This window comes from Ostrea edulis, chromosome 9 (assembly GCF_947568905.1).
Source record: "Ostrea edulis chromosome 9, xbOstEdul1.1, whole genome shotgun sequence".
NCBI lineage: Eukaryota > Metazoa > Mollusca > Bivalvia > Ostreida > Ostreidae > Ostrea > Ostrea edulis.
In genome coordinates this window covers 10,783,456-10,807,952 of record NC_079172.1, presented here as the reverse complement: position 1 = coordinate 10,807,952, position 24,497 = coordinate 10,783,456, and the positions used below count along the sequence as shown (strand labels likewise).

Below are 24,497 nucleotides of genomic sequence, written 5' to 3'. Positions count from 1 at the left end.
AACTGTCAATATTCTGTCTAGGAATCTAATTTTGTAATGTTTAAACTGTCAACATTCAGACCAGAAATCTAATTTTGTAGTGTTTAAACTGTCAACATTCAGACCAGGAATCTTCATTTTGTAATGTTTAAACTGTCAACATTCTGTCTAGGAATCTTAATTTTGTACTGTTTAAACTGTCAACATTCAGACCAGGAATCTAATTTTGTAATGTTTAAACTGTCAACATTCTGACCAGGAATCTTAATTTTGTACTGTTTAAACTGTCAACATTCTGTCTAGGAATCTTAATTTTGTACTGTTTAAACTGTCAACATTCACACCAGGAATCTAATTTTGTAATGTTTAAACTGTCAACATTCAGACCAGGAATCTAATTTTGTAATGTTTAAACTGTCAATATTCAGACCAGGAATCTTAATTTGTAATGTTTAAACTGTCAACATTCTGTCTAGGAATCTTAATTTTGTAATATTTAAACTGTCAACATTCTGTCTATGAATCTTAATTTTGTACTGTTTAAACTGTCAACATCCATGCAGTCAGGGGATCCTTAAGATTGTCATGTTTGATCTTGGATCCTAGTTTTTCTTGAATATTAGAATAATTATAGCAGCCCTATTTTTTGAAAATGTTTGTCAATTAATTTTGTCCAATAGTAGTATTATTTATAGGGGATCCTTAGAGTACTTGTAGTTACAAAGCACTTAATGATTGTTTTTACCAAAACACTTCACTTTTGTTTGTTGGTGCCACTGTGCAGGAATTGTTGATTATTTCAGCAAGTAGGTGTTAATGGAAGAGTTGTTTTTCACTGTTAATTTACGGATAGTTTAATGAATATTATGTGTTAATGACTACCAGTATATAAACAGTGTTAGAAAGTAGGTTCTCCTGAACAGATGCAGGTGTTGTTAAGGTTTGACTGTAAACACCTTATACAACACAGTACTAAGGTGTAAATTACATATTAAAGTTATTTGTTAAATATGTGTTGTGACTTAACAATAGGTTATTACTTAAAGGTCAAAGTCATAAGAAATGTTTTTGTAAACAACTTGTTTAGAATAATATTTTCTTGTCTCAGTTTTATTTACATTTATACATGGTTTTACATGAAGGAGATGTGCAGGGTTTATATTTTAGATACCTTGTAGTTTACTTTTCCTTTAGACTAGTGAATATAAGGGTATCTTTTTATATCAATCACCTTAAACAATCTGACTTTTAGTTTAAATTGATTGACTTTATGGTACATGTATATTGATATTTCAAGTTAGTAAAATGTAGAAGGTCAATCTGTCTGTAAACCATTTAGGACAAATAAAATATATGTGTATTTTTCCCAACTCTGCCTTATATATTTGCTGCCAACTCTAAAGATTTTTTTGACAGTATATATAAATGAAATAAAAATCTGCAATGTTCAAATTTACTGGAATTATTTTCTTTTTGTGTTTGAGTGTCTTCGATTTACATTTCGACTTCTATTTATTTTCAAAATGTTTGAAAAGCAATATTGTAATGTACATGTATACTGTTAATGTTGTACAATTCAAAGTGTATGAAAAACTGAGATTCAAAATGAATTATTTCAATAAAATAATTTTTTTTTACCTACCTAATTTTTGGGGGTATGGGATAGGAAACACGCATGTATTTTATTTTGGCCTTATTTAAGATGAAGAACATAATGTACATCATCATAACATGTACTTTATTGTCCTGTTTTGTGATAAATTTCGATTTGAACATGACAAGATACATGGTACTTGTGCTGACCCTATCAAAGAAGTTATTTATACTGAAGATTTTGAATCTGCAAAATGTGTGTTTAACTATATATTGGCTTGAATGTTTTGGGCACAGGAAACAAAGCTTGTTTTCTGAAAGACTGAATTACTCTATTTTGAAATCTTTAATTTCTCTTAAACTTTTGATTCTGGGTGTCATTGGTCATGAGTTAAAGATGTGCAATTAAACAAGGTTAATGTCCAAATGTCTTGGTGAAACATGTACTGTAAAAGTTGTGTGGATATATTTTTCCATTTACTCATGATCCAACTTACTCTTACCTCTTGTTAGTCTCACTCAGACTTTCAAAAGTTTGATTGTCTTTGATTTTTTTTTTTCAGAATTCCTTTCACAGGATCAAAACAGCTTCAAAATATAAGGAGTTTCTGTTCTTTAAAAGATCATCAGGTAATATCTGAACTAGATGATTTGTCTATGAAATGCGATATATCGTATTGATAAAAACTAGGAACAATATAATAGAATAAAAAAGACAAATTAAAACAATTGTGTGGTGATTGTTACATGTATTTGTAGTGGGTATTATTCAGATGTACAGACGCCCAACAGTCAGAACACTGCCGATCGTCTCCTATTGTCTTGCTTTCTTCAGTAAAGTACAGATAGTAGACAGTCCTCGCCAACGTTCAGTCCATTCTGGGATTACTGCTGACAACAGTAGGTATGGATTTACTTGTAGGGAGTAAACTGTTGAAATTTGACATGGATATTGTTTTCTTTTCTTCATTTTTACCTGACTTATAGTATGACACATGTGCCAAAGGCTCAAGTGAGCTTTTTTGATCAAAATTTGTCCATTGTCTGTCATTGTCAGTATCTTCGTAAACTTCTCACATTCTTATCTTTATCTCCAGAACCACTAGGCCAATTTCAACCAAACTTGGCACAAAGCATCCTTGGATGAGGGGTGTTCATGTTTGTTCAAATGAACAGACTATAAATAGGCAATAATCGCAAAAATAGGGTGGGGTCATTTAAAAATCTTCTTCTCAAGAACCACTGCGCCAGAGGAGCTGAAAGTTACATGAAAACTTTGTGACATATTGCAGATTCAAGTTTGTTAAAATCATGTCTCCCGGGTTAGGATGGAGCCACAATAGGAGATCAAAGTTTTGCACACTAACATATAGAAAAAAAATCTTCTACTTAAGAACCATTGGGCCAAAGAAGTTTACATTCATATGAAAGCTTCCTGACATAACTAGTGCAGATTTAAGTTTGTAAAAATCATGGCCCCTGGGGGTAAGATGGGGCCACAATAGGGGATCAAAGTTTTACATACAAATAGATAGGGAAAATCAATAAAAAACTTCTTCTGAAGAATCAATGGGCCAGAAAAGTTTACATTTACATGAAAGCTTCCTGACATAGTGTAGATTCAAGTTTGTTAAAATCATTGTCCCCAGGGGTAGGATGGGGCCACAATTAGTGATCAAAGTTTTACATACTAATATACATGTATATAAAAAGTCTTTAAAAAATCTTCTTTTCAAGAACCGTTGAGCCAATGAAGTTTACATTTACATGAAAGCTTCCTGACATATTGCAGATTCAAGTTTGTTAAAATCATGGCCCCCAGGGGTAGGATGGGGTCACAATAGGGGATCAAAGTTTTACATACTATATTTAGAGAAAATCTTTAAAAATCTTCTCAAGAACCATTGGGCCAAAGAAATTTACATTTACATGAAAGCTTCCTGATCATGACATAGTGCAGATTCAAGTTTGTAAAAATCATGGCCCCGGGGGTAGGTTGGGGCCACAATAGTGACAAATGTTTTACATGCAAATAGGTATGGAAAATCTTTAGATATGGGCCAAGGTGACTCAGGTGAGTGATGTGGCCCTTGGGCCTCTTATTACACTTGGTTTGTATTATACCCTTTTGATTATTGTATTTTTTGACATTGAATGGAAAGACACATTCATAAAATTGCATGCATGAATGATTTTTGCCAATCATCTGTTGACCTTTACCCTTTGTCTGACCTTGACATCACATGTGTTGGTTGTGCATTTATTTTCTGAAATACCATATTAAATTACTGAAACAAACCCAGGGTAAATAAACAGCGTGTGAACGTGAAAATATCCAGAGAACAAATGCCAAACAAAATGTGAACACAGAACACAAATAAGATGTGAACACAGAGCAATATGTGAACACTGAACAAAATGTGAACACTGAACAAAATATGAACACTGAACAAAATGTGAACACTGAACAAAATATGAACATTGAACAAAATATGAACACTGAACAAAATATGAACATTGAACAAAATGTGAACACTGAACAAAATATGAACACTAAACAAAATGTGAACACTGAACAAAATATGAACACTGAACAAAATGCGAACACTGAACAAAATATGAACACTAAACAAAATGTGAACACTGAACAAAATGTGAACAATAAACAAAATGTGAACACTAAACAAAATATGAACACTGAACAAAATGTGAACAATAAACAAAATGTGAACACTAAACAAAATATGAACACTGAACAAAATGTGAACACTGAACAAAATGTGAACAATAAACAAAATGTGAACACTAAACAAAATATGAACACTGAACAAAATGTGAACACTGAACAAAATGTGAACTCTGAACACTGAACAAAATGTGAACACTGAACAAAATGTGAACACTAAACAAAATGTGAACACTAAACAAAATGTGAACACTGAACAAAATGTGAACACTAAACAAAATGTGAACACTGAACACATATAAGATGTGAACACAGAGCAATATGTGAACACTGAACAAAATGTGAACACAGAGCAAAATGTAAACACTGAATAAAATGTGAACACTAAACAAAATGTGAACACTAAAAATGTGAACACTAAAAATGTGAACTCTGAACACTGAACAAAATGTGAACACTGGACAAAATGTGAACACTGAACAAAATATGAACACTGAACAAAATGTGAACACTGAACAAAATGTGAACACTAAACAAAATGTGAACACTAAAAATGTGAACACTAAAAATGTGAACTCTGAACACTGAACAAAATGTGAACACTGAACAAAATATGAACACTGAACAAAATGTGAACACTGAACAAAATGTGAACACTGAACAAAATATGAACACTGAACACAAATAAGATGTGAACACAGAGCAAAATGTGAACACTGAACAAAATGTGAACACAGAACAAAATGTGAACACTGAACAAAATGTGAACACTGAACAAAATATGAACACTGAACAAAATGTGAACACTGAACACAAATAAGATGTGAACACAGAGCAAAATGTGAACACTGAACAAAATGTGAACACTGAACAAAATGTGAACACTAAACAAAATGTGAAAACTGAACAAAATGTGAACACTAAAAATGTGAACTCTGAACACTGAACAAAATGTGAACACTAAAAATGTGAACTCTGAACACTGAACAAAATGTGAACACTGAACAAAATGTGAACACTGAACAAAATGTGAACACTGAACATGAACAAAATATGAAAGCGGACCGGATAATAAACAAATGTAAAATCAGTGATTTTTTTGGGCTAAAATGCCACCGATATTCGGCTGTTTCCCCTCACTAAAATTAGCTATTTTTTCCCAATTATATATATATGTTTTTCCCAATTTCAAATCTAGGGAAATTAGGCCATTTAAAAGAAAAGGTTACCGTATATTTCTGACAGAGTAAATACGGTTTTTTTCTTCACTTTTATTCTCCAAACCACTGCACATGCAAAAGGTTTTGTAAAGAATATGTAAAACAATAGAGGCATCCATATAAGCAGATATGCAGCGAAGTATATAGCTTCCAGATGCACATTAAGCCATATTGTCTACAATTTAGTTTGACCGCCATTTTTTGTAGGGTCAGGCTAATAACAGGTAGTGGCCAACAGTATAGGGTTTTACTAAAATTCAAAAGATACAAAACAGGAGAGACATTCTGGAAACTTGATTATTATAGTAATATTTACTAGATTATGGGTACAAATGCTGGTGAATTAATAATTTATTATTTTCTTTATGAAATTAGACAATAAGTATTTCTTAGAAAAAGTAAATAATATATATACAAGGTGTGACTTCCAATACATATTTAATGTTAAATAAAGATTTATTTTATGATTTTAAATCAGATCTGAAATAAACCTCAAACAAAAAAATTGTTATTTGATTATTTTATGCATCTTTACCATTTTAATTTACTATGAATGATTTTCCCCAATTTGAGGAAAATGTCGCTAATTTTTCCCAATTCAAAAGGAGGGGTGGTAGTTTGAAAAAAAACAACAACAAAGAAAACAAAACAAAAATCACTGAATGAGGGAAAAGGTGATCGAAATGCAAATATTTATTGAGATTGAACAATCAAATGAATGTGGGACAAATGCTAAGTGAACACTGCATGTTCTTGGAGCGAACGAGCAAAAGTGAGTAGAACATTTTGGAGAAATTTCGTTGTCGTATCATGCTTGTAAATTAATTCTTTTAGCAATATGTCTGCCAAACTACAAAGGGCCAAACAGGAAGCCGTGTGGGGCATGTTTATAGCGGATGCTCTAGCAATGCCAGTCCACTGGTACTACAATGTAGCGGATATTAAATCCGGATATGGAGGATGGCTTACCGGTTACAGGGCTCCAGAAAAACGACATCCCTCCAGTATCCTTACCATATCGGCCACAGGTGAGTGCAGACAGTTGTTTTTGTGATCAACTTACTGTCATGACAGATTAATCAGGAGTATATTTATTTTGATAAAACAAATTTATCTATTTCTAGTTTTTCGCTGGCCCTGGAGGTTCGCTATAACCAAGGTTTACTGTATTTCTAGTATGTGTTGGTAATATAAGATTTTCTACATACAGAGGTGAAATATTCTGATACCGATAACACTTCTCACAATTATTGAATATGTAATGATTCTAATTTGAGACCTTTCTTTCAGAAGCTTTATTTCATAACATCTAATAAGAGAATTCGCGGCATGGAATTGATAGTCTCAGCTTCTAGACTGTAATGAATGATAGTTAAATGACAATAGCTCGAGTTCAGAGTTATCAAAGAGTGTCAGACGGACTGTTTCACTCACAAAAATGTGTTTGATCTGACATATACATTTATACTTCAAGTGTATTTCATTGTTTGGACTGGCAAAAATTCCAGCAATCTAAGTGTGGAAAATCAAATTTTGATATTTATAACAAATGACATGGGATCACAAAGCGGAAATAAAGTTTATGTTGAAATTACATTACATCGCAATGCCAGACCAAACACTTGCTGTGACACAGGACGTCGGTTTTTGCGATCTCATCGATCCGAAGGATCGCCCCATTTAGGCGCCCCTTACGACAAGCAAGGGATACTGAGGACACCTAGATCCCCGTAGGACTATATAATTGGTAGCAGATACTTGAAATACGCTATACAATATTCAATTATTTTTTTCAAAGCAGGAGAAACTTACATAATTCACGAGGTGTCCTTAAAGCGAATTTTAGGTAAAGTGAAAAAAAAAAAACCCACAATATTTCCGCAGTGACGGCGACATTTTCCCGGAGGACTTCGGTTATTCAGTTGATGAAGTGCAGATCACCTGACTCATATGCGTGATCACCATCGTAACCATTCGGCTGTTTCCGTAACTGCAAATGAACATTCTTCTTAACGATTACGGAAATGGACGAGCGCATGATCCGATTGGTGTGATCATTATGAGATTAGAGCTTCACTCGTTATTGCGTATGCACTAATAATAAACCCTTTACCCTTTGCATGGTGCAAATTTCGACAGCGTTTTTCACTATGAATATTTATCGTTTTGTTTGTGACGTTTTTCACTGCAGACTAGTTTTTGGCAAACGGAAAACAAATGTTCAAGATAGGTATTCTACAACATTTCTGAACTGATAACGTTTCTTTTAAATGTGGTTTCAAAAGTGAATGTCGTTATGAAAATAATATTTGTATACTGGTTAGTTCAAAGCGTACATTGTAAATAGATGATATCCAGGGGACATATACTACAAAACAAGTTATAAGTCCCCTACTGACGAATTCGAAGGGGACTTTAGGTTTGCACTCTCCGTCAGTCCGTCTGTCTGTCAGTCAGTCCGGTAAATCAGTTTTCTGCACTTTTTCTCTGTTCTTGCAGATAATCATTTGATATTTGGTATATTGCTTTGCCATAACAAGTTACAGATCAAGTTCAAATTTGGTCCCGGTCCGTTGATTTTTCACTTAGTTGTGGCCCTTTAATAGCATGAATTGATGCAAGGTGAAGATAACGAGCAGTGATCAATCTCATAACTCTTACAAGCAATACAAAATAGATAGTTGGGCAAACACGGACCCCTGGACACACCAGAGGTGGGATCAGGTGTCTAGGAGGAATAAGCATCCCCTGTTGACCGGTCACACCCGCCGTGAGCCCCATATCCTGATCAGGTAAACGGAGTTATCCGCAGTCAAAATCAGTGTGCCAAGAACGGCTTAACAATCGGTATGAAACACGTCAGACAGCATTTGACCCAATGCGAGGTTGTATTGACGAACTAGATCGTTATAACGACCATAGAATTTGCGAAATGCTGACTTCAATCGAGACTGTTGAAATCCCTGTACCATCAACTTGTTTGTCAGTAGCTTACCTCGATTTAAAAACTGACTATACCCAGAACAAGCTCTTGCATATCGAATCAGTTGAAATATATAAACACCATATGCAGGTGATAATGGAATATTGCTACATAAATGTGGGAAGTTGACGATGGAGAAGCTGAAATCATCCCGTTTGTCATACCGACGAAATCGAAGAGGACTTTAGGTTTGCGCTTCGTCCGTCTTTCTCCGTCAGTCCTGCAAATAAGTTTTCCGGACTTTTTTGTTGTGCTTGCAGGTATTCATTTGATATTTGGTACATTGTTTGCCATGATAAGCTACAGATCAAGTTCGAATTTCGTCTCGGTCTGTTGATTTTTTACTAAGTTATGACCCATGGACTTAAAAATAGCATGAATTATCAGTTTACATCCAAGTCTCTATTTCTGTAGATAAAGAGTACTAACTCATTAAAACGTGTAGCAAAGTAATACAACAATGTAAGCCAGCTAAATAATTCATTATCACCTACATTTCACAGTTCATTGATTTGGTGAAAGACCTAAACCTAGTTATAGATTTGTCTTTTTTCTTGGTCTAGTCTTTGTGCCTGAATAGTAGTTGATATCCAACCATTCCTTTCCGATCCTGGTTTCCCAATTTTCCCCTTTCACCGTGTACGATGTCATAACCTACATGTTCACAAGGAACATTGAATATTGTTACGGTCCAATGATTTTTGCGACTGGTAGGGGACTATGTATTGCCTTGTAATACTCTCAGAATGCTTGTTTTACATTTCTTTTATCGGTGTAATGTTGGAGAATTATTGTTATGGATCTATAATATTAACTTTGTAATAGTACATGTAGGGATACGTCGTATGATATTAACTTTGTAATAGTACATGTAGGGATACATCGTATGATATTAACTTTGTAATAGTACATGTAGGGATACATCGTATGATATTAACTTTGTAATAGTACATGTAGGGATACATCGTATGATATTAACTTTGTAATAGTACATGTAGGGATACATCGTATGATATTAACTTTGTAATAGTACATGTAGGGATACATCGTATGATATTAACTTTGTAATAGTACATGTAGGGATACATCGTATGATATTAACTTTGTAATAGTACATGTAGGGATACGTCGTATTTGGCGTAGATGTTACTCGTGTTATGACCAGTGTGCTATGATCCTGAACCCATTGGTCATGTGACAGAAAGCTATGCCACACCTCCCTTTTCCAGTTACAAATATCCCCACATGCTGGAGAAACATAAGAAACATTAAAAGCCCTTTTCAACCACAACATTTTTAAGATATCCCGTTCTCGCGTTCAAAAGATGCATTCTTGTGCCATCAGCATTCAACACTTCTAATTGTAAAAGTTGTCTGTTGTGTTATATACTCAGATGACGTTAGTGTTAGGCGACCAATATCTACTGACTCAGCATTCAACACTTCTAATTGTAAAAGTTGTCTGTTGTGTTATATACTCAGATGACGTTAGTGTTAGGCGACCAATATCTACTGACTCAGCATTCAACACTTCTAATTGTAAAAGTTGTCTGTTGTGTTATGTACTCAGATGACGTTAGAGTTAGGCGACCAATATCTACTGACTCAGCATTCAACACTTCTAATTGTAAAAGTTGTCTGTTGTGTTATGTACTCAGATGACGTTAGTGTTAGGTGACCAATATCTACTGACTCAGCATTCAACACTTCTAATTGTAAAAGTTGTCTGTTGTGTTATGTACTCAGATGACGTTAGTGTTAGGCGACCAATATCTACTGACTCAACATCAATACTGGATCAATTTGCTGAGTGCTAACTCGTATTTCCTCTGTCTTCAGTATACGTAAAGCGCTTATAACTGGTTTTATAATCATGAAATAGAAAAAAAAAAATCTGTATAATTTTACATCGCGCTAACCACGTTATTAAGTATGTATACATACTGCTACCAGCTTCACCCCCCCCCCCCCCGCCCACCACCACCACCACCACCATTTGATACGCCAGCCGCCATCATTAGCACTAAGATCTGTCTGCATACCGGCATCATTTGTTGGTAAAATAGTTGTAAAAACGATATTAATATTTAGTTGAAATGTTACAAAATATTTTGCATATGCTAATATTTCTTTGCCTCTGCCTCAATTTCAGGTGGCAGTGGGCGATCTGGATGGAACACAAAGAGCAAACCAGTGATAGGAGACATAATTCTCCATGATAAACTTAGATACTGGACAAGCAACGACAGATCTGTCCACTATCACCAAGGTGAATTAAACTGTCATAAATAACTGCATTCATTGGTAAGGGACATGTACATGTAGCGTCAACCCTTATACAGGTATCTTGCTTCTGTAGGTTCATGTTTCCTCCATTGTCAAGAAATAAATTGTGTATAAAATGGAGTAAAAGTACTTATTTTATGTATCAAATATTGCTATTTATCTATATTGTTTAAAGACATGATAATGCTTTTTTATGAATTATATTTTAATGAGGATTATTTTTCGCAAATTTATTGTAATTATTCCTGCAAATTTGTTTTAAAATGATCTATATCAATAGCAAGCACATTGACATGTTCAGTTATATGGATTCTTGCCCCCAGTTGGCATGGTATATTGACATATATGTGAATCCATATACCCTGCCAAGAGTCTATATAATGAATATGTCCTACAGCAGAGCGATCAATTTAAAAAAAAAAATTATTTTATGAAGCGGTTAAGTATATAGATCTATAGAAGCCATTTTGTATCCCATCTATTCTTGGCAGGGTTCATGGCCTCATATTCCCGGCGTGTCGTCCAATCGAATGCCTAGATTTATTTCTGCAGTAGGACGTTATACCACCTCTGATTTTTGTTGATCGTTTTGAAATATATAAAGTTTTATATTATTTTAATCGTATTACTGACAGGAATGAAATCAGGGGACAATACCTTGAATCTGTCAATGGCACTAAACATGCTGCAGACAATGGTGACAGCGGATCCGGACGCTACCATGGACCCACGAGAATTACGCGGCAAAGTTTTGGAGCAGTATGTACAATTTATGACCACACCAGGGATGCACAATGACACCTATGCTGAGTCCTTCCATCGATCATTTTTCAAAGATTGGAGTGAGAGCGAAACGTGCCCAAGGTCGGGTGAAGATTTATTGAAGTGGACTGAGGAAAGGTTAGATCATGATACCATTTTAAAACAAATATCTTGTTGTGGTATATTGGTCAAATAACTTCTACTACCAACCTATCCTCTTCGTGCCCGGTGGCACATAAGGCTGATAAATAACTTCTACAGTGGACTAATATTGCACACTGATTTTGACTACGCATTACTCCATTTACCCGATGGAGATATAGGTCTCACGGCGGGTGTGACCGGTCAACAGGGGATGCTTACTCCTTCAAGGCACCTTATCCCACCTGTGCTATATCCAGGTGTCCGTGTTTACCCCACTGTTAATTTTGTATTCTTTACAGAAATTATGAGATTCGTCACTATTCGTTATCTTCACCTTTTCATTACACAGAGTACATGTATCTGTTCCAGATCCCTCTGACTAGTAAACTGTACTTGTTCTCATTCGCTGCAAGTCCTGCTCGCCGGACATTGTCTTGTAGCTATATTGAGAAGAGTTGTGTAGGAGATTTACAATTAAAAACATCAGATCAAAAAGGCTTAATAATTTTAAAATTCACACTTCTATTAAAAGTGGTAAGAAATATAGTTTTCAGAGTATGACGAGTGGTGATTGTATATTATAGTATACTTACATTTTCTTTTAATCCTCTAATAAGAATCACTAGAAAGTTTTGATGATATCTGCTTATAACTGTAAAGACCGCATCGCAAAAGTCTTCGGCGTTTGAACACTGGAACATGGCGTCTGCATCTTGGGCCCATGTGTGCAGAATGAAAACAAAGCTTATCTGGTTAGCGAATTAATTTGATCTCTTCCGATAATTAATTAGATCACCAGATCAAAGTGAACAGTACCTAATTTGTGTATTTATTGCAGCAACCATACGGCTTGGGTTGGAAATAAGCATGTTAGTTATTTATTTTGTTTTATTTTCAAGAGTGAAATATTAGTCCATGAACACTACATTATATGGTTGGTGGTATGAAGAAGAAATATCTAATGCAAGTTGAGATAAATGTCTCTAAATGCAGGTTCTTGGTAAACCGACTATCCCTGTAAGTCGGTCTTTTTTTCAGTCCGAGAAAGTTTAGAGAAGTTTCACTGTATTTGGTTTTGGTCGAATAATATTTGAAAGAGTTGAGCCACTTTGACTTTGAAAAAATTCAAACAAACACATTTACACATTTTCCGCTCATCATCTAGTCATACATGAACATTTTGAGTTGAAATTTAGGATATAGATATATCGGGACCATTCGTGTTGCTCCGACGTGTAGTTTTCATTATGCTTTGATTTAAAACGCTGAAATTTGTTATGCAGTTATCTGATGAGTAGGTGCAGATCACGTTTTACTTTTGTAACAGTAACTGTTGACTGATTCTAACTTAAATGTAAATCGTAAATTCATGGTTGACTGAACTTCTTTAACTCATCTTTAATCACGCTTGGATTTTGGTAGCTGATACCATTTAACTATGATGTTTGCAGATGACGTTTTAGTACAAGATTTATGGGACTCTATGCCGAATTTAGTTTTCCAGACTTTTCTCTACTATGGTAACTTGGGAATCTGAAGTTTGAGGTGTGGTTATCTAAAGATCCATATTCACTTTCCTTAAGGATGACTTATTCTAGCAAAAATTGTGAGACTTAGTTTCATGGTTGCCTGACCTTCTTGAACTCCGTGTGTTTATTTTGATATTGTGCGAGATTCATATAACTTACGGGAAGAAGTAAAATAAATCATACTTTCTTTTTCTTTTTGATGATTTAATATACATAAACTGTTAATCATGCACGCATATTATTCATTCTATTCCGAATATTGCGCGAACTACGTGATATAGGGTCGGTGGGGGACTAGCAATATTCTCAGAATGCTTGTTGATGATAAAATGTCTCTTTTATGAATACCAATTTTCTCGGGGAAGCAAACACATTTCTATTCATTACCATTCATATAGCAAGTTTATAGAAGACCTGGAATGTTGAAACTTGCTGACGACATTCATCGATGAGATGTATATTTTTTTGCGCTTTTTTTGTTCTTTGAAAGATATCACCCCCGCCCCCTCCCTTTTTCAAGCGATTATGCTGTATATGTTAGCATGCGATTATTATATTATATTATTTCACAAGAACAACTCACGTGAACAACTACAGGTTTTGATAAAATATTTTTAATTTTATTGTAGTTATAACGTTTGAAAATGTGTTGCCATATATAGTATGCATGGAACTTTATACAACATGTGCCTTAAACAGAGCATATGTCCATGTTTATCCGTACAGATGTTTTTATTCCTTGTTTATGGTCTTGTTTCCTTTCTGATTACAATATGGGATGACATTACTGTAAATGACAAAACATATTGTTCTCCAAAGCATAAACAACTGACGTCAGCGTGGGAGCGTTAAGGATTTTCAGATCTGGAAGAAAAATTAGTCCAATTTACTTTCATGAAGACAAATATTGGAATTGTTTTGACAAAAATAATCATTGTGTAAAATCATTTTGTTTAGTCAATATTATTAGATTGCAGAAAAACACGTTAAAATTTGTGACGATATTTTACAGATTGCATATATCATACAGTTTAAGAGGACTCCTGCAAAGTAATGCATTTATCATTGATGTATGTCAAACATAAATCATCTGGGATATCTTTTCAATTATATTTAAGACGACTTAATCTAAGATACTTGATGGTTGTGTCCCGAGATCCCCTAAAGTGCAATATTTTCTACCACCAGACGTCTTTTAAATGGACTGCTGCACTGGCCGTATCTCTAATTTACTTCACACACTAAAAGATACAAAGATTTATGGTAATCAATGCATTGAGCAATAGCAGATCGCTGATATATGGCACACTTCACAGAGACATTGGTACAGTGAAACCTGTCTAATCCGACATGCATCTGTTTTGTCGGAAAAGCAGTGTATTATGTATTCCAAAACACTGCGTTTTCCGACAAAACATTGTCTCCAGATGCATGTCGGATTAGACAGGTTTCACTGTACCAATGAATTGTGTATCTGTGAAGTGTGGTAAATATCAGCGATTTGTTGTTGCTCAATAAATTCATTACGTAAATGCTCATCAGTGAAACACATTGCACAGGTGTCAGATGAGACAGATTTAACTGTAATTACCTTATGTTTAATAAACCGGACAAAAACTTTTTAGTGTATAGGGATCAAGAAAATTTGTAGGATACAGGGATTTGTTGGAAATGTTTTATAAGTTTATGATGATAATTATTTTACCAAATTATCTCAATGTTAGGTTAGCTGACGCACATTGCAATCCATTCTGAATCAGGAACACTGCAGAACAGTTGCTATATTTCAATTGGCAACATACATGTAGCACTAGAATTGACAAGAACCAGACAGTCATCAAATGTTTTTCAGAGATGATCCTCGATTTTGTGTAAACTTATTTGAAGGGGTACAATGGGTAAATGCTATTTTAACGCATAACGCTCAATTGTAAGCTTTATTGAATACATGCTGGGTTCATGATGGTTAGGGTCACTTTAAAGGTAAAGAACACATGATTTATAATTGTTTGTTAGTTGGTGTTAGATAGTGAGACTGAATTTATTTACATGTATTTCATTAGAAGTGTCCGGATAATTACCTAAACTTACAGATGTGAATGTTCGTCTACATTGTGCGAGTAAAGGCGTATCCAGGAAACGAGTTCAGTTTGCGAGTAAACGCGTACCCAGGAAACGAGTTCAGCGTGCGGATAAACGCGTACCCAGGAAACGAGTTCAGTGTGTGAGTAAACGCGTACCCAGGAAACGAGTTCAATTTGCGAGTAAACACGTACCCAGGAAACGAGTTCAAAGTGCGAGTAAACGCGTACCCAGGAAACGAGTTCAATGTGCGAGTAAACGCGTACCCAGGAAACGAGTTCAAAGTGGGAGTAAACGCGTACCCAGGAAACGAGTTCAATATGCGAGTAAACGCGTACCCAGGAAACGAGTTCAATGTGCGAGTAAACGCGTACCCAGGAAACGAGATCAGTGTGCGAGTAAACGCGTACCCAGGAAACGAGATCAGTGTGCGAGTAAACGCGTACCCAGGAAACAAGTTCAGTGTGCGAGTAAACGCGTACCCAGAAAACGAGTTCAGCGTGCGAGTAAACGCGTACCCAGGAAACGAGTTCAGTGTGCGAGTAAACGCGTACCCAGGAAACGAGTTCAGTGTGCGAGTAAACGCGTACCCAGGAAACGAGATCAGTGTGCGAGTAAACGCGTACCCAGGAAACGAGATCAGTGTGCGAGTAAACGCGTACCCAGGAAACGAGTTCAGCGTGCGAGTAAACGCGTACCTAGGAAACGAGTTCAGTGTGCGAGTAAACGCGTACCCAGGAAACGAGTTCAGTGTGCGAGTAAACGCGTACCCAGGAAACGAGTTCAGATTGCGAGTAAACGCGTACCCAGAAAACGAGTTCAGCGTGCGAGTAAACGTGTACCCAGGAAACGAGTTCAGTGTGCGAGTAAACGCGTACCCAGGAAACGAGTTCAGTGTGCGAGTAAACGCGTACCCAGGAAACGAGTTCAGATTGCGAGTAAAGGCGTACCCAGGAAACGAGTTCAGATTGCGAGTAAACGCGTACCCAGGAAACGAGTTCAGTGTGCGAGTAAACGCGTACCCAGGAAACGAGTTCAGATTGCGAGTAAACGCGTACCCAGGAATTAACGAGTTCAGATTGCGAGTAAACGCGTACCCAGGAAACGAGTTCAGTGTGCGAGTAAACGCGTACCCAGGAAACGAGTTCAGTGTGCGAGTAAACGCGTAACCAGGAAACGAGTTCAGTGTGCGAGTAAACGCGTACCCAGGAAACGAGTTCAGATTGCGAGTAAACGCGTACCCAGGTAACGAGTTCAGATCGCGAGTAAACGCGTACCCAGGAAACGAGTTCAGTGTGCGAGTAAACGCGTACCCAGGAAACGAGTTCAGTGTGCGAGTAAACGCGTACCCAGGAAACGAGTTCAGTGTGCGAGTAAACGCGTACCCAGGAAACGAGTTCAGATTGCGAGTAAAGGCGTACCCAGGAAACGAGTTCAGATTGCGAGTAAACGCGTACCCAGGAAACGAGTTCAGTGTGCGAGTAAACGCGTACCCAGGAAACGAGTTCAGATTGCGAGTAAGCACGTACCCAGGAAACGAGATCAGTGAGTTCAGGAAAGCCGTCAGCGTAGGCTGTGTTAAAAGCTAGTCCTGCTTAATAAAGTATTTTGCAATGGATTTTCACCTGTTTTCGTCTTTCAGAAAGAAAGAGAATTCCAACTGACCCTGAAAAATGGCAATGTGAGAAATAAATCGGGCGAACATTGCACGGCTAAGAATGGGCATGTTGAGGCAATTTGAAGTTTTAATTTACCAGGAAATGGTGCAATATGTCATCACATATGTTTCTAAAACATTCTCATCAATAAAAACAATAGGCTACAGGGGGTTCACAAGATTCATTTGATAAATGGACTAGATGAAACAAGTTTTATTACAGCTTTTTAATTATAGTGAATCAGTTAATATCTTTTATAGATGCACATGCATGTATACTACCGAATTTCTTGATCCTTAAAAGCTGTATAGTCCAAAATTACATGTATGTTAAACCTGATTGATTAGTTTTTAAAGTTATTAATTTTCCCTTAATTACATGTTCGAAAACATTTGCATGTAAATGAAAACAGTGAGATTATCTAAAAACTAAATATACCGGGTACGCAAATAGCCCCACGCGCATGTGCATGAATGGAATCCGAACATGATATATTTATAACTTAGACACAACTGTCTAGATTTAGGTCTAAAAGTGCGTAAAACAACGAACTACTATTTAAAGAAGTATTAGTTGATTTTATTTCTTTTTAACTAAAAACACGGTACCATAGTAACAAAATACACAGCTTTACACTGATAAGACCACCGATGATCGCTGACCTCTGAAAGTCTGAAATGGACACGTGACTGCCACTTGATTCTTGCAGTAAACACCAATTTAAAATCAAATGGTATATGACTATGAATGCATATGTGCGATTTTTTTATCGTTTTAAAATGTAGAAAACCAATTGTCGAAATTCGGACCATACAACTTGAACTCTTTCGTGTGGTAAACTGTAGAACGTATACTATTCGTGTGGTAAACTGTAGAACGTATACTATTCGTGTGGTAAACTGTTGAACGTATACTATTCGTGTGGTAAACTGTTGAACGTATACTATTCGTGTGGTAAACTGTAGAACGTATACTATTCGTGTGGTAAACTGTAGAACGTATACTATTCGTGTGGTAAACTGTAGAACGTATACTATTCGTGTGGTAAACTGTAGAACGTATACTATTCGTGTGGTAAACTGTAGAACGTATACTATTCGTGTGGTAAACTGTAGAACGTATACTATTCGTGTGGTAAACTGTAGAACGTATACTATTCGTGTGAATGTTATTACTAGTATGTCATATTTACAGGCATGGATTGTTGAATTCAGTAGACTGGAGGGAAAGAATGAACAGTGTTTAAACTGGGCGTATAATTCATGTACCTGTTACGTAGTGTTGCTAACGTATAAAAGTTAGCAGTTATTATTATGAATCTTATTTATACAATTGACTGAACGTTTCCACGGTAGCCAAACATTTCTTGCAAAATTTGAACCACTCATTATGCTCACAGTAAGACAAATTCATTTACATTATCAGGTACTTGACCAAAAGCAGAGGATCTTCAGACCACCAGCTGGTCGTTATTGGTGCCCTTGTGCCGGCCATTCCTTGGATAATCCACTACGCTCATAAATCTGAGTCAGAGTGTGCCAAAGCCACCGTAGACTTTATTAAACTTACGCACCCCGAGCCCGGGCTGGTTCCTTTCATCAATATTTACGCCAGATTGTTACACGGTGTATTAAATGGTAACCCACTCAAACAGGAAGCCATGAAGGCGCTTAGTAACGCTGAACTTGGCGGTCAGCAGAAACGAGAAACAGTATTAAAACTCCTAGATATGGCTAGCAGGTACGTTTGAGATAATCGTTATTGAGGAATTGATTAATTACCCCCCCCCCCCCACCCCCCACCCCCCCCCCCCCCCCCACCCCCCCATTACACACACATTTGAAGAATCTGATAAACTTGCCTTACTATTATGTTAAACACAGAATATTTGATGTTAGAAAATTATGTGTAATGTGTTTTGCTAGTGTTCAGGTGTCGTGTATTTAAAATTATAAACATGATTATGTTATCAACAAACACAGATCCCACATATATTATGCAGGTGTCTTGTTCTCTATCTTAAACATGTGATATGAATTGTTTTTGTCAGCAAAGTACAAATATCTTCTTCAAACATAATTTGCACAATGGATTACTTTATTTACATTCACTGAATCTTTTCTCTTATAATTTCTTTTGAAATTGACATCGCTTTCAACTGTGACAATGAATGCATGTTCGTTGCAAACATGCGTTTTTTAGTACCACTTGTCTGTGTAATCATTAACAAATATGGAGCGTCATCAAGGTCAAAGGGTGCATTGGCTGTTCCGTTTAACGTAAGGAATGGGTTAACCATATGATATTTTAGTACTTTCATCTAGTTTATATTTTAAAACAATACCTAAAAATATAAATATAAACAGTAAAATGTCGTTCTTTGTTGTTGCATCGGGTGATGAAGGTAGCAATCATTGCAGAAAGAATTACATAACCCGCGTAAGCGGGTTATGAATGTTTTCTGCAATGCTAGCTACCTTCATCACCCTATGAAACAACAAAGAAAACATTTTATTGTTCAAATAACAACACACTGTCACTAATCCTTTTCTGTGAAAGATGAACGGTATTGCAAAACATTTGATATAATAGATTATTGAATTTATGATTTTAAGGTAAGTTCTGATTTGCTTTTCACAGATCTCCAAGAGGTTCAGAGGACAGGTTACGAATCTGCCAGTCCGCTACGGGTCGATTGGGCTCTGCTTGTTATATCGAGGGGGCTATGTCTAGTCTACTGTTTCTAGCATTAGAATTCGCTGATGACGTCAATGAAGGACTACTCACAAATGCAAACTGCGGAGGTAACAGATGGCTTCTTAGATAGCTTAATGTATTGATTGATGCAGTGAACATTTTATGACTTTTTAAAGAAATGTGGAAGGTTTTTACGGTTTTAGCATCAATTAGATGTGTAAATAATAAGAATATCGAAATATTTCTTCAGAGACAATATCAGAATGATTCTTTGGAACCATTTTCAGAATATTCCTTCAGTGCATAGGAAATGTAAACACCAGTATCTTTAGAATACTTTTACACCGTTCATTTCGGGAGGGAATAACTGGTACATTGTCCAAACATTGTTAATTTGATGTAATGCATGTAAATATAGCATTGTTTCCATGGTCTTAGAAGAATATCGTATTCAATTAGATAGTAGCTGAACATACAACTCGTCAGATGAGCGATCTGGTCCATGTGTCTCTTGATCCTGTTTGTAACATATTACTCTCTGGACCAATTCCGGAGACCTGTTTTTCTTGATTCTGGTCATTTACATGTAAAATACTTAGTCTAGCTCCTGTATTCTAAAAGTCTCATTAGCATCATTTAATACATCAATACCCAAGTGGTTTGGCTTCCTTAAAGTGACATTGATACGATATTGGTAAAGAATATTACTAGTAAGATATTTGATAAATGATATGATAGCATTTGATTCTTGAAAAACGTAGCAGTGAAACTAAATTTCAAAAACTGATACAAATATGTATTTGAGACATCTGAACTTCTCATTTCAAAATAAGGCATGAGTTCAGTTTACAGTATATTTAGATGTCACGTGACTAAATACAATTTTGATGGCTTCGGTGAAAAATCTTTTACATTAAAAAATTCTTTGATTTATTCTTTGTGCTTGCTCCCTAAATTGTGATTCATCATTAACGCGCGTCGAAATGTTGAATGCTTTAAACATACTTTTTAGAAACGTTGATGTTCTCGCCTCCGCATGTGGTTTCCTGTCCCTTTAAGCTACATTCGTGTTTTTTTTAAAGTGAAGCTAACGCATATTAATAAATCTTATTATGAATAAAATCCTAGAACAAGACAAACACAAAATCCTGGGCACACCAGAGGTTTTTTGATGGCTTCGCAATCTGGCATCATTTGATATATTCTGTAACCAATGTTATAAACCCCTTGGTTTGCAGATATAACATTTTATTCACAAAATCAAATCCGAACAGCGTAATGAAACAGGGTATTGGTACATTACATTTTCCCGTAGAATGTATGCCTAAATGTATATTAGATTTAGAAGTAATGTTAGATATGTCTAATCAATTGTATGCTTTGAAATATAAACTGTAAATCGTCTCTGTGACAAGCTGCAGGTGTTGTATATATGGCCTATTTAAAAAAGACCCAAGTTATTCACAAAATATTAAACTCGGTACGGAGATAGGAAAGCTTTGGTGATTGCTATCAGTACTTTGTCAGAAGAGGAACATTAGTGAACAAGAATAGACCAATGAAACATGAAGGTTTAAATATTATAACATTGGTCAATGAATCCCATACGACTTTGTTGTTTCCTCATAAAATCTGCAGGGATGTGATAAAGCAAAAGTGTATGCTGGATGCCTCTTAATTTTGTTATGTCTTCTTCGAAGAAGATGGGCAAATATATATATATATTTAAATTTGTTTGTCGGTCGGTATAGGTTATGCTGTCCCGCCGTTTACAAGAGGATTTTTGTCCAATGGTAATCAAACTCCATAGCCAATCTGATCGTGCGTAGTTAATGAACTTTATTTTCACATAAAATGTCAAAGGTCACTGAAAACAAATATGTATCTGTTGACTAGTAAATAATTGCCATTGATGTCAAATGAAAAGGCAAAAGAATACTTTATTCTTCGCATGCACACATTAGCTATATTCTATGATTGATTACTCTAGAATATTTCACTGATTAGTTATCAAACTTCAAACAAAAATTGGCTATCGCTAGTAGATGACCTCTTTTGCTATTCATATTAAAGTTCACTCTATTTCTTAAGGTAAGGGGGTTTATATGGTTTACAAACATGTCTCGTAGTTCAGATGCATTCAAACCATTGGATTTGTATAGTTTTGGCATATGCATCATGCATTACCAGTTTATTGGTTTTTGGTAAGATTTTCCTAAACGTAGATAGATACAGCAGATTGCTGTAATGTGAACAGCGAGATTGTAACGGCAAAACGAACCTGGAAATCAATAACGATCCGGTCCAATTTAAAGCTAGAAATTGCTCACCAATGTAGAATATTACAGTATGATTTTTGATTTTTCACAAATGGGTTTCCTGTAGAAATATTTGACAAAGTTGGTATTTTTGAGAATTTACCAATCATTGAGATGTCACCAGCTTTAGGTGAAATATAACTTTTGACCTCTGCCTGGCGCTCAGGGTCAGCAGTGAGGGTTCTTTAACGTTCCAGCGCCTACCGTGATACAAGACCTCCGTCCAAAACACTTATGACCTGCAGTTATAATGCTGGTCGCTTGTTGAAGGAAGAATCACTATTTATTCTCACCTAAGGTTAAACTATCTATAGGCTCTCACGACCGGCGAGTCGGTATCCTTTGACTGATTGTTCTCTGAAATGTGCTAAAACTTCTAAAATTAATTAGTGAATAAAGAATTGATGTGTTTTGCTGTTCATTCCCTATAGATAATTTGACTTGTCACTGGATCTTGCATATGACATTTTTCTTCCTCCCTCCTTTCAGATTTCACGTAATAACTATACTTTCAATTTGTTTGATTGCCGTCTAGGATATTCATAGCACATTTTGTACTATTTGCCCCCGTATTTTCATACCGGGCTATTTAACAGAATCGGTATGAATTAATAGCAACTTTTCTTCGCAATTCGTTCCAGTTTTCTTCGTTCTAGGGCATTTAACGGTAGTTGGAGTTAAGGTTGCCACATATGCTGGTAGTTTCAAGTTTAGATGTTCAGCTTTCATGTAAAATTTGTCACTTGCTTAGGTTGGGCCGTGATTGTTTTTTCACTACTCCAGCTGAATATGAAACACCGTGTTCACTTTGTATTGCAGGTGAAAACTGCCACCGAGGTGCGGCATTGGGTGCAATTTTAGGGGCGACAGCGGCTCAACAGGATACCAGGGTATCGACTGAATTCAAGGAGAATCTGAGGGCATCAAAAAGGGGACTTCTTGCTTTATTTGAACAAATGAAATCCTAAATTTATGAATACATTGTATTGATAATTGACAATTTAAACGTGTTTGATTTTGTATTTATTTTATTACATGAAGTATTATTTTATACTTTGAAATGTTGATACATTGACCTGTGTTGTGTCACTGCAAATATTATGATTAATGGTGTTGTACAATGTAATAATTGTCAGAGATATCGATGGAATCAGTGCGCGAAGAATTACGTTGCGTATGAACACAATGCCTGTATTTACATCGAAATTAATGACCTGTAAGGTTTTTTTCATAGAAAAAAAATCTGTTTGCAAATCCAATGTCTGAAATATTAGATTGATTTTATCAAGTAAGCAACATTTAGAATCCGCGAATGTATGTCAATAAAAATCGTATACAATTAAGTGCTGCTGCCTCACATTCAAATAGTTAACCTGATCCTTCTTATCATATTTCGTAACCTTTTCCCCTAGATTTTATAATTGCATTGAGGTTGGTATACATGCACTTGTAACACGTTTAAAAGTGAAGCATTTGTGATGTCCATTGATTTCATATCTCTGCAGAAGATATCTGTGTTGTACTCGTAATAATTATAAAATGCAGTGAAATGTCGAATTTTTAATGTTAATTTATTTACATTTGTGGAATAAATTTTGAGTTCCAATGCTGTAGCATTTATTCCGTGCATATACATATATTTTATATTTATACCCCCCCGAACGAAGTTCCGGGGGGGGGGGGGTATATAGGAATCACTCTGTCTGTCCGTCTGTGCAGATTCGTGTCCGGGCCATAACTTCTTTGTTCTTTGACATAGGCATACCATATTTGGCACACAGGTGGATCACCATGCGACGATGTGTCGAGTACCTTCATGACCTCTATATGACCTTAACCTCAAGGTCAAAATTAAAGTTTTTTTGTTTTTTTTACAATGGATTCGTGTCCGGGCCATAACGTCTTTTTTCTTTGACATAGGCATACCATATTTGACACATGAGTGTATCACCATGAGACGATGTGTCGGGTACCTTCATGACCTCCATATGACCTTGACCTCAAGGTCAAAATTAAAGGTTATTACAATGGATTCGTGTCAGGACCATGACTTCTTTGTTCTTTGATATAGGCATACCATATTTGACACATGAGTGTATCACCATGAGACAATGTGTCGGGTACCTTCATGACCTCTATATGACCTTGAACTTTGACCTCAAGGTCAAAATTGATTATAGGGTTTTGATATAGTCATACCGTAAGACATGGGTGTATCACCATGAGACTATGTGTCATGTACATTCATGACCTTGACCTTTGATTTTAAGGTCAAAATTATAGGTTTATTCCATGGATTTGTGTTCGGACTATATCTTCCATTTTCTTCTACAAAGGCATACCATATTTTTACACTCAGGAAAGAGGTAATTTATACCTATTAACAACACCCTTTGGGAGATTGGGGTAAGCGGGGGGGGGGGGGTATTCTTAGTGAGCATTGCTCACAGTACCTCTTGTTTTAATTTAACTTGTTAAAACTAAGTTAAAATGTTACTTGTAGTCATGTCTGCATAACTGCAATGCTACAGTATTTTATGTGGAAGGTGAAGATAACGAA

The 24,497-nt window shown here is 35.9% G+C and overlaps 1 protein-coding gene and 1 long non-coding RNA gene across 5 annotated transcripts in view; one reads left to right on the top strand and one right to left on the bottom strand.

The window, feature by feature from the left end:
• Nucleotides 1–23,543, top strand: part of LOC125667861 (uncharacterized) — a 29,392-nt gene extending 5,849 nt beyond the window's left edge. Inside the window, exons 2-9 of one of the 3 annotated variants that reach the window (XM_056148493.1) lie at nucleotides 2,136–2,202; nucleotides 2,346–2,476; nucleotides 6,313–6,506; nucleotides 10,614–10,730; nucleotides 11,383–11,647; nucleotides 18,348–18,662; nucleotides 19,563–19,726; nucleotides 22,757–23,543. In XM_056148493.1, coding sequence (XP_056004468.1) covers nucleotides 2,136–2,202; nucleotides 2,346–2,476; nucleotides 6,313–6,506; nucleotides 10,614–10,730; nucleotides 11,383–11,647; nucleotides 18,348–18,662; nucleotides 19,563–19,726; nucleotides 22,757–22,905 — 1,402 coding nt within the window. In that variant the 3' untranslated portion in view covers nucleotides 22,906–23,543. Of the gene's footprint in view, nucleotides 1–2,135; nucleotides 2,203–2,331; nucleotides 2,477–6,312; nucleotides 6,507–10,613; nucleotides 10,731–11,382; nucleotides 11,648–18,347; nucleotides 18,663–19,562; nucleotides 19,727–22,756 lie in introns of those variants that run through there. The other 2 variants (XM_056148494.1, XM_048901530.2) reach the window with 2 other exon arrangements.
• Nucleotides 13,779–18,470, bottom strand: LOC125667862 (uncharacterized). 2 transcript variants are annotated; one of them, XR_007367361.2, is made up of 3 exons: nucleotides 18,340–18,470; nucleotides 14,320–14,423; nucleotides 13,779–14,046 (listed from the first exon to the last, which is right to left on the bottom strand). It is a non-coding gene; the product is annotated as an uncharacterized LOC125667862 (long non-coding RNA). The 2 variants fall into 2 exon arrangements; XR_008798417.1 differs by having other exon boundaries at nucleotides 14,365–14,423.
• Nucleotides 23,544–24,497: the final 954 nt, after the last annotated feature.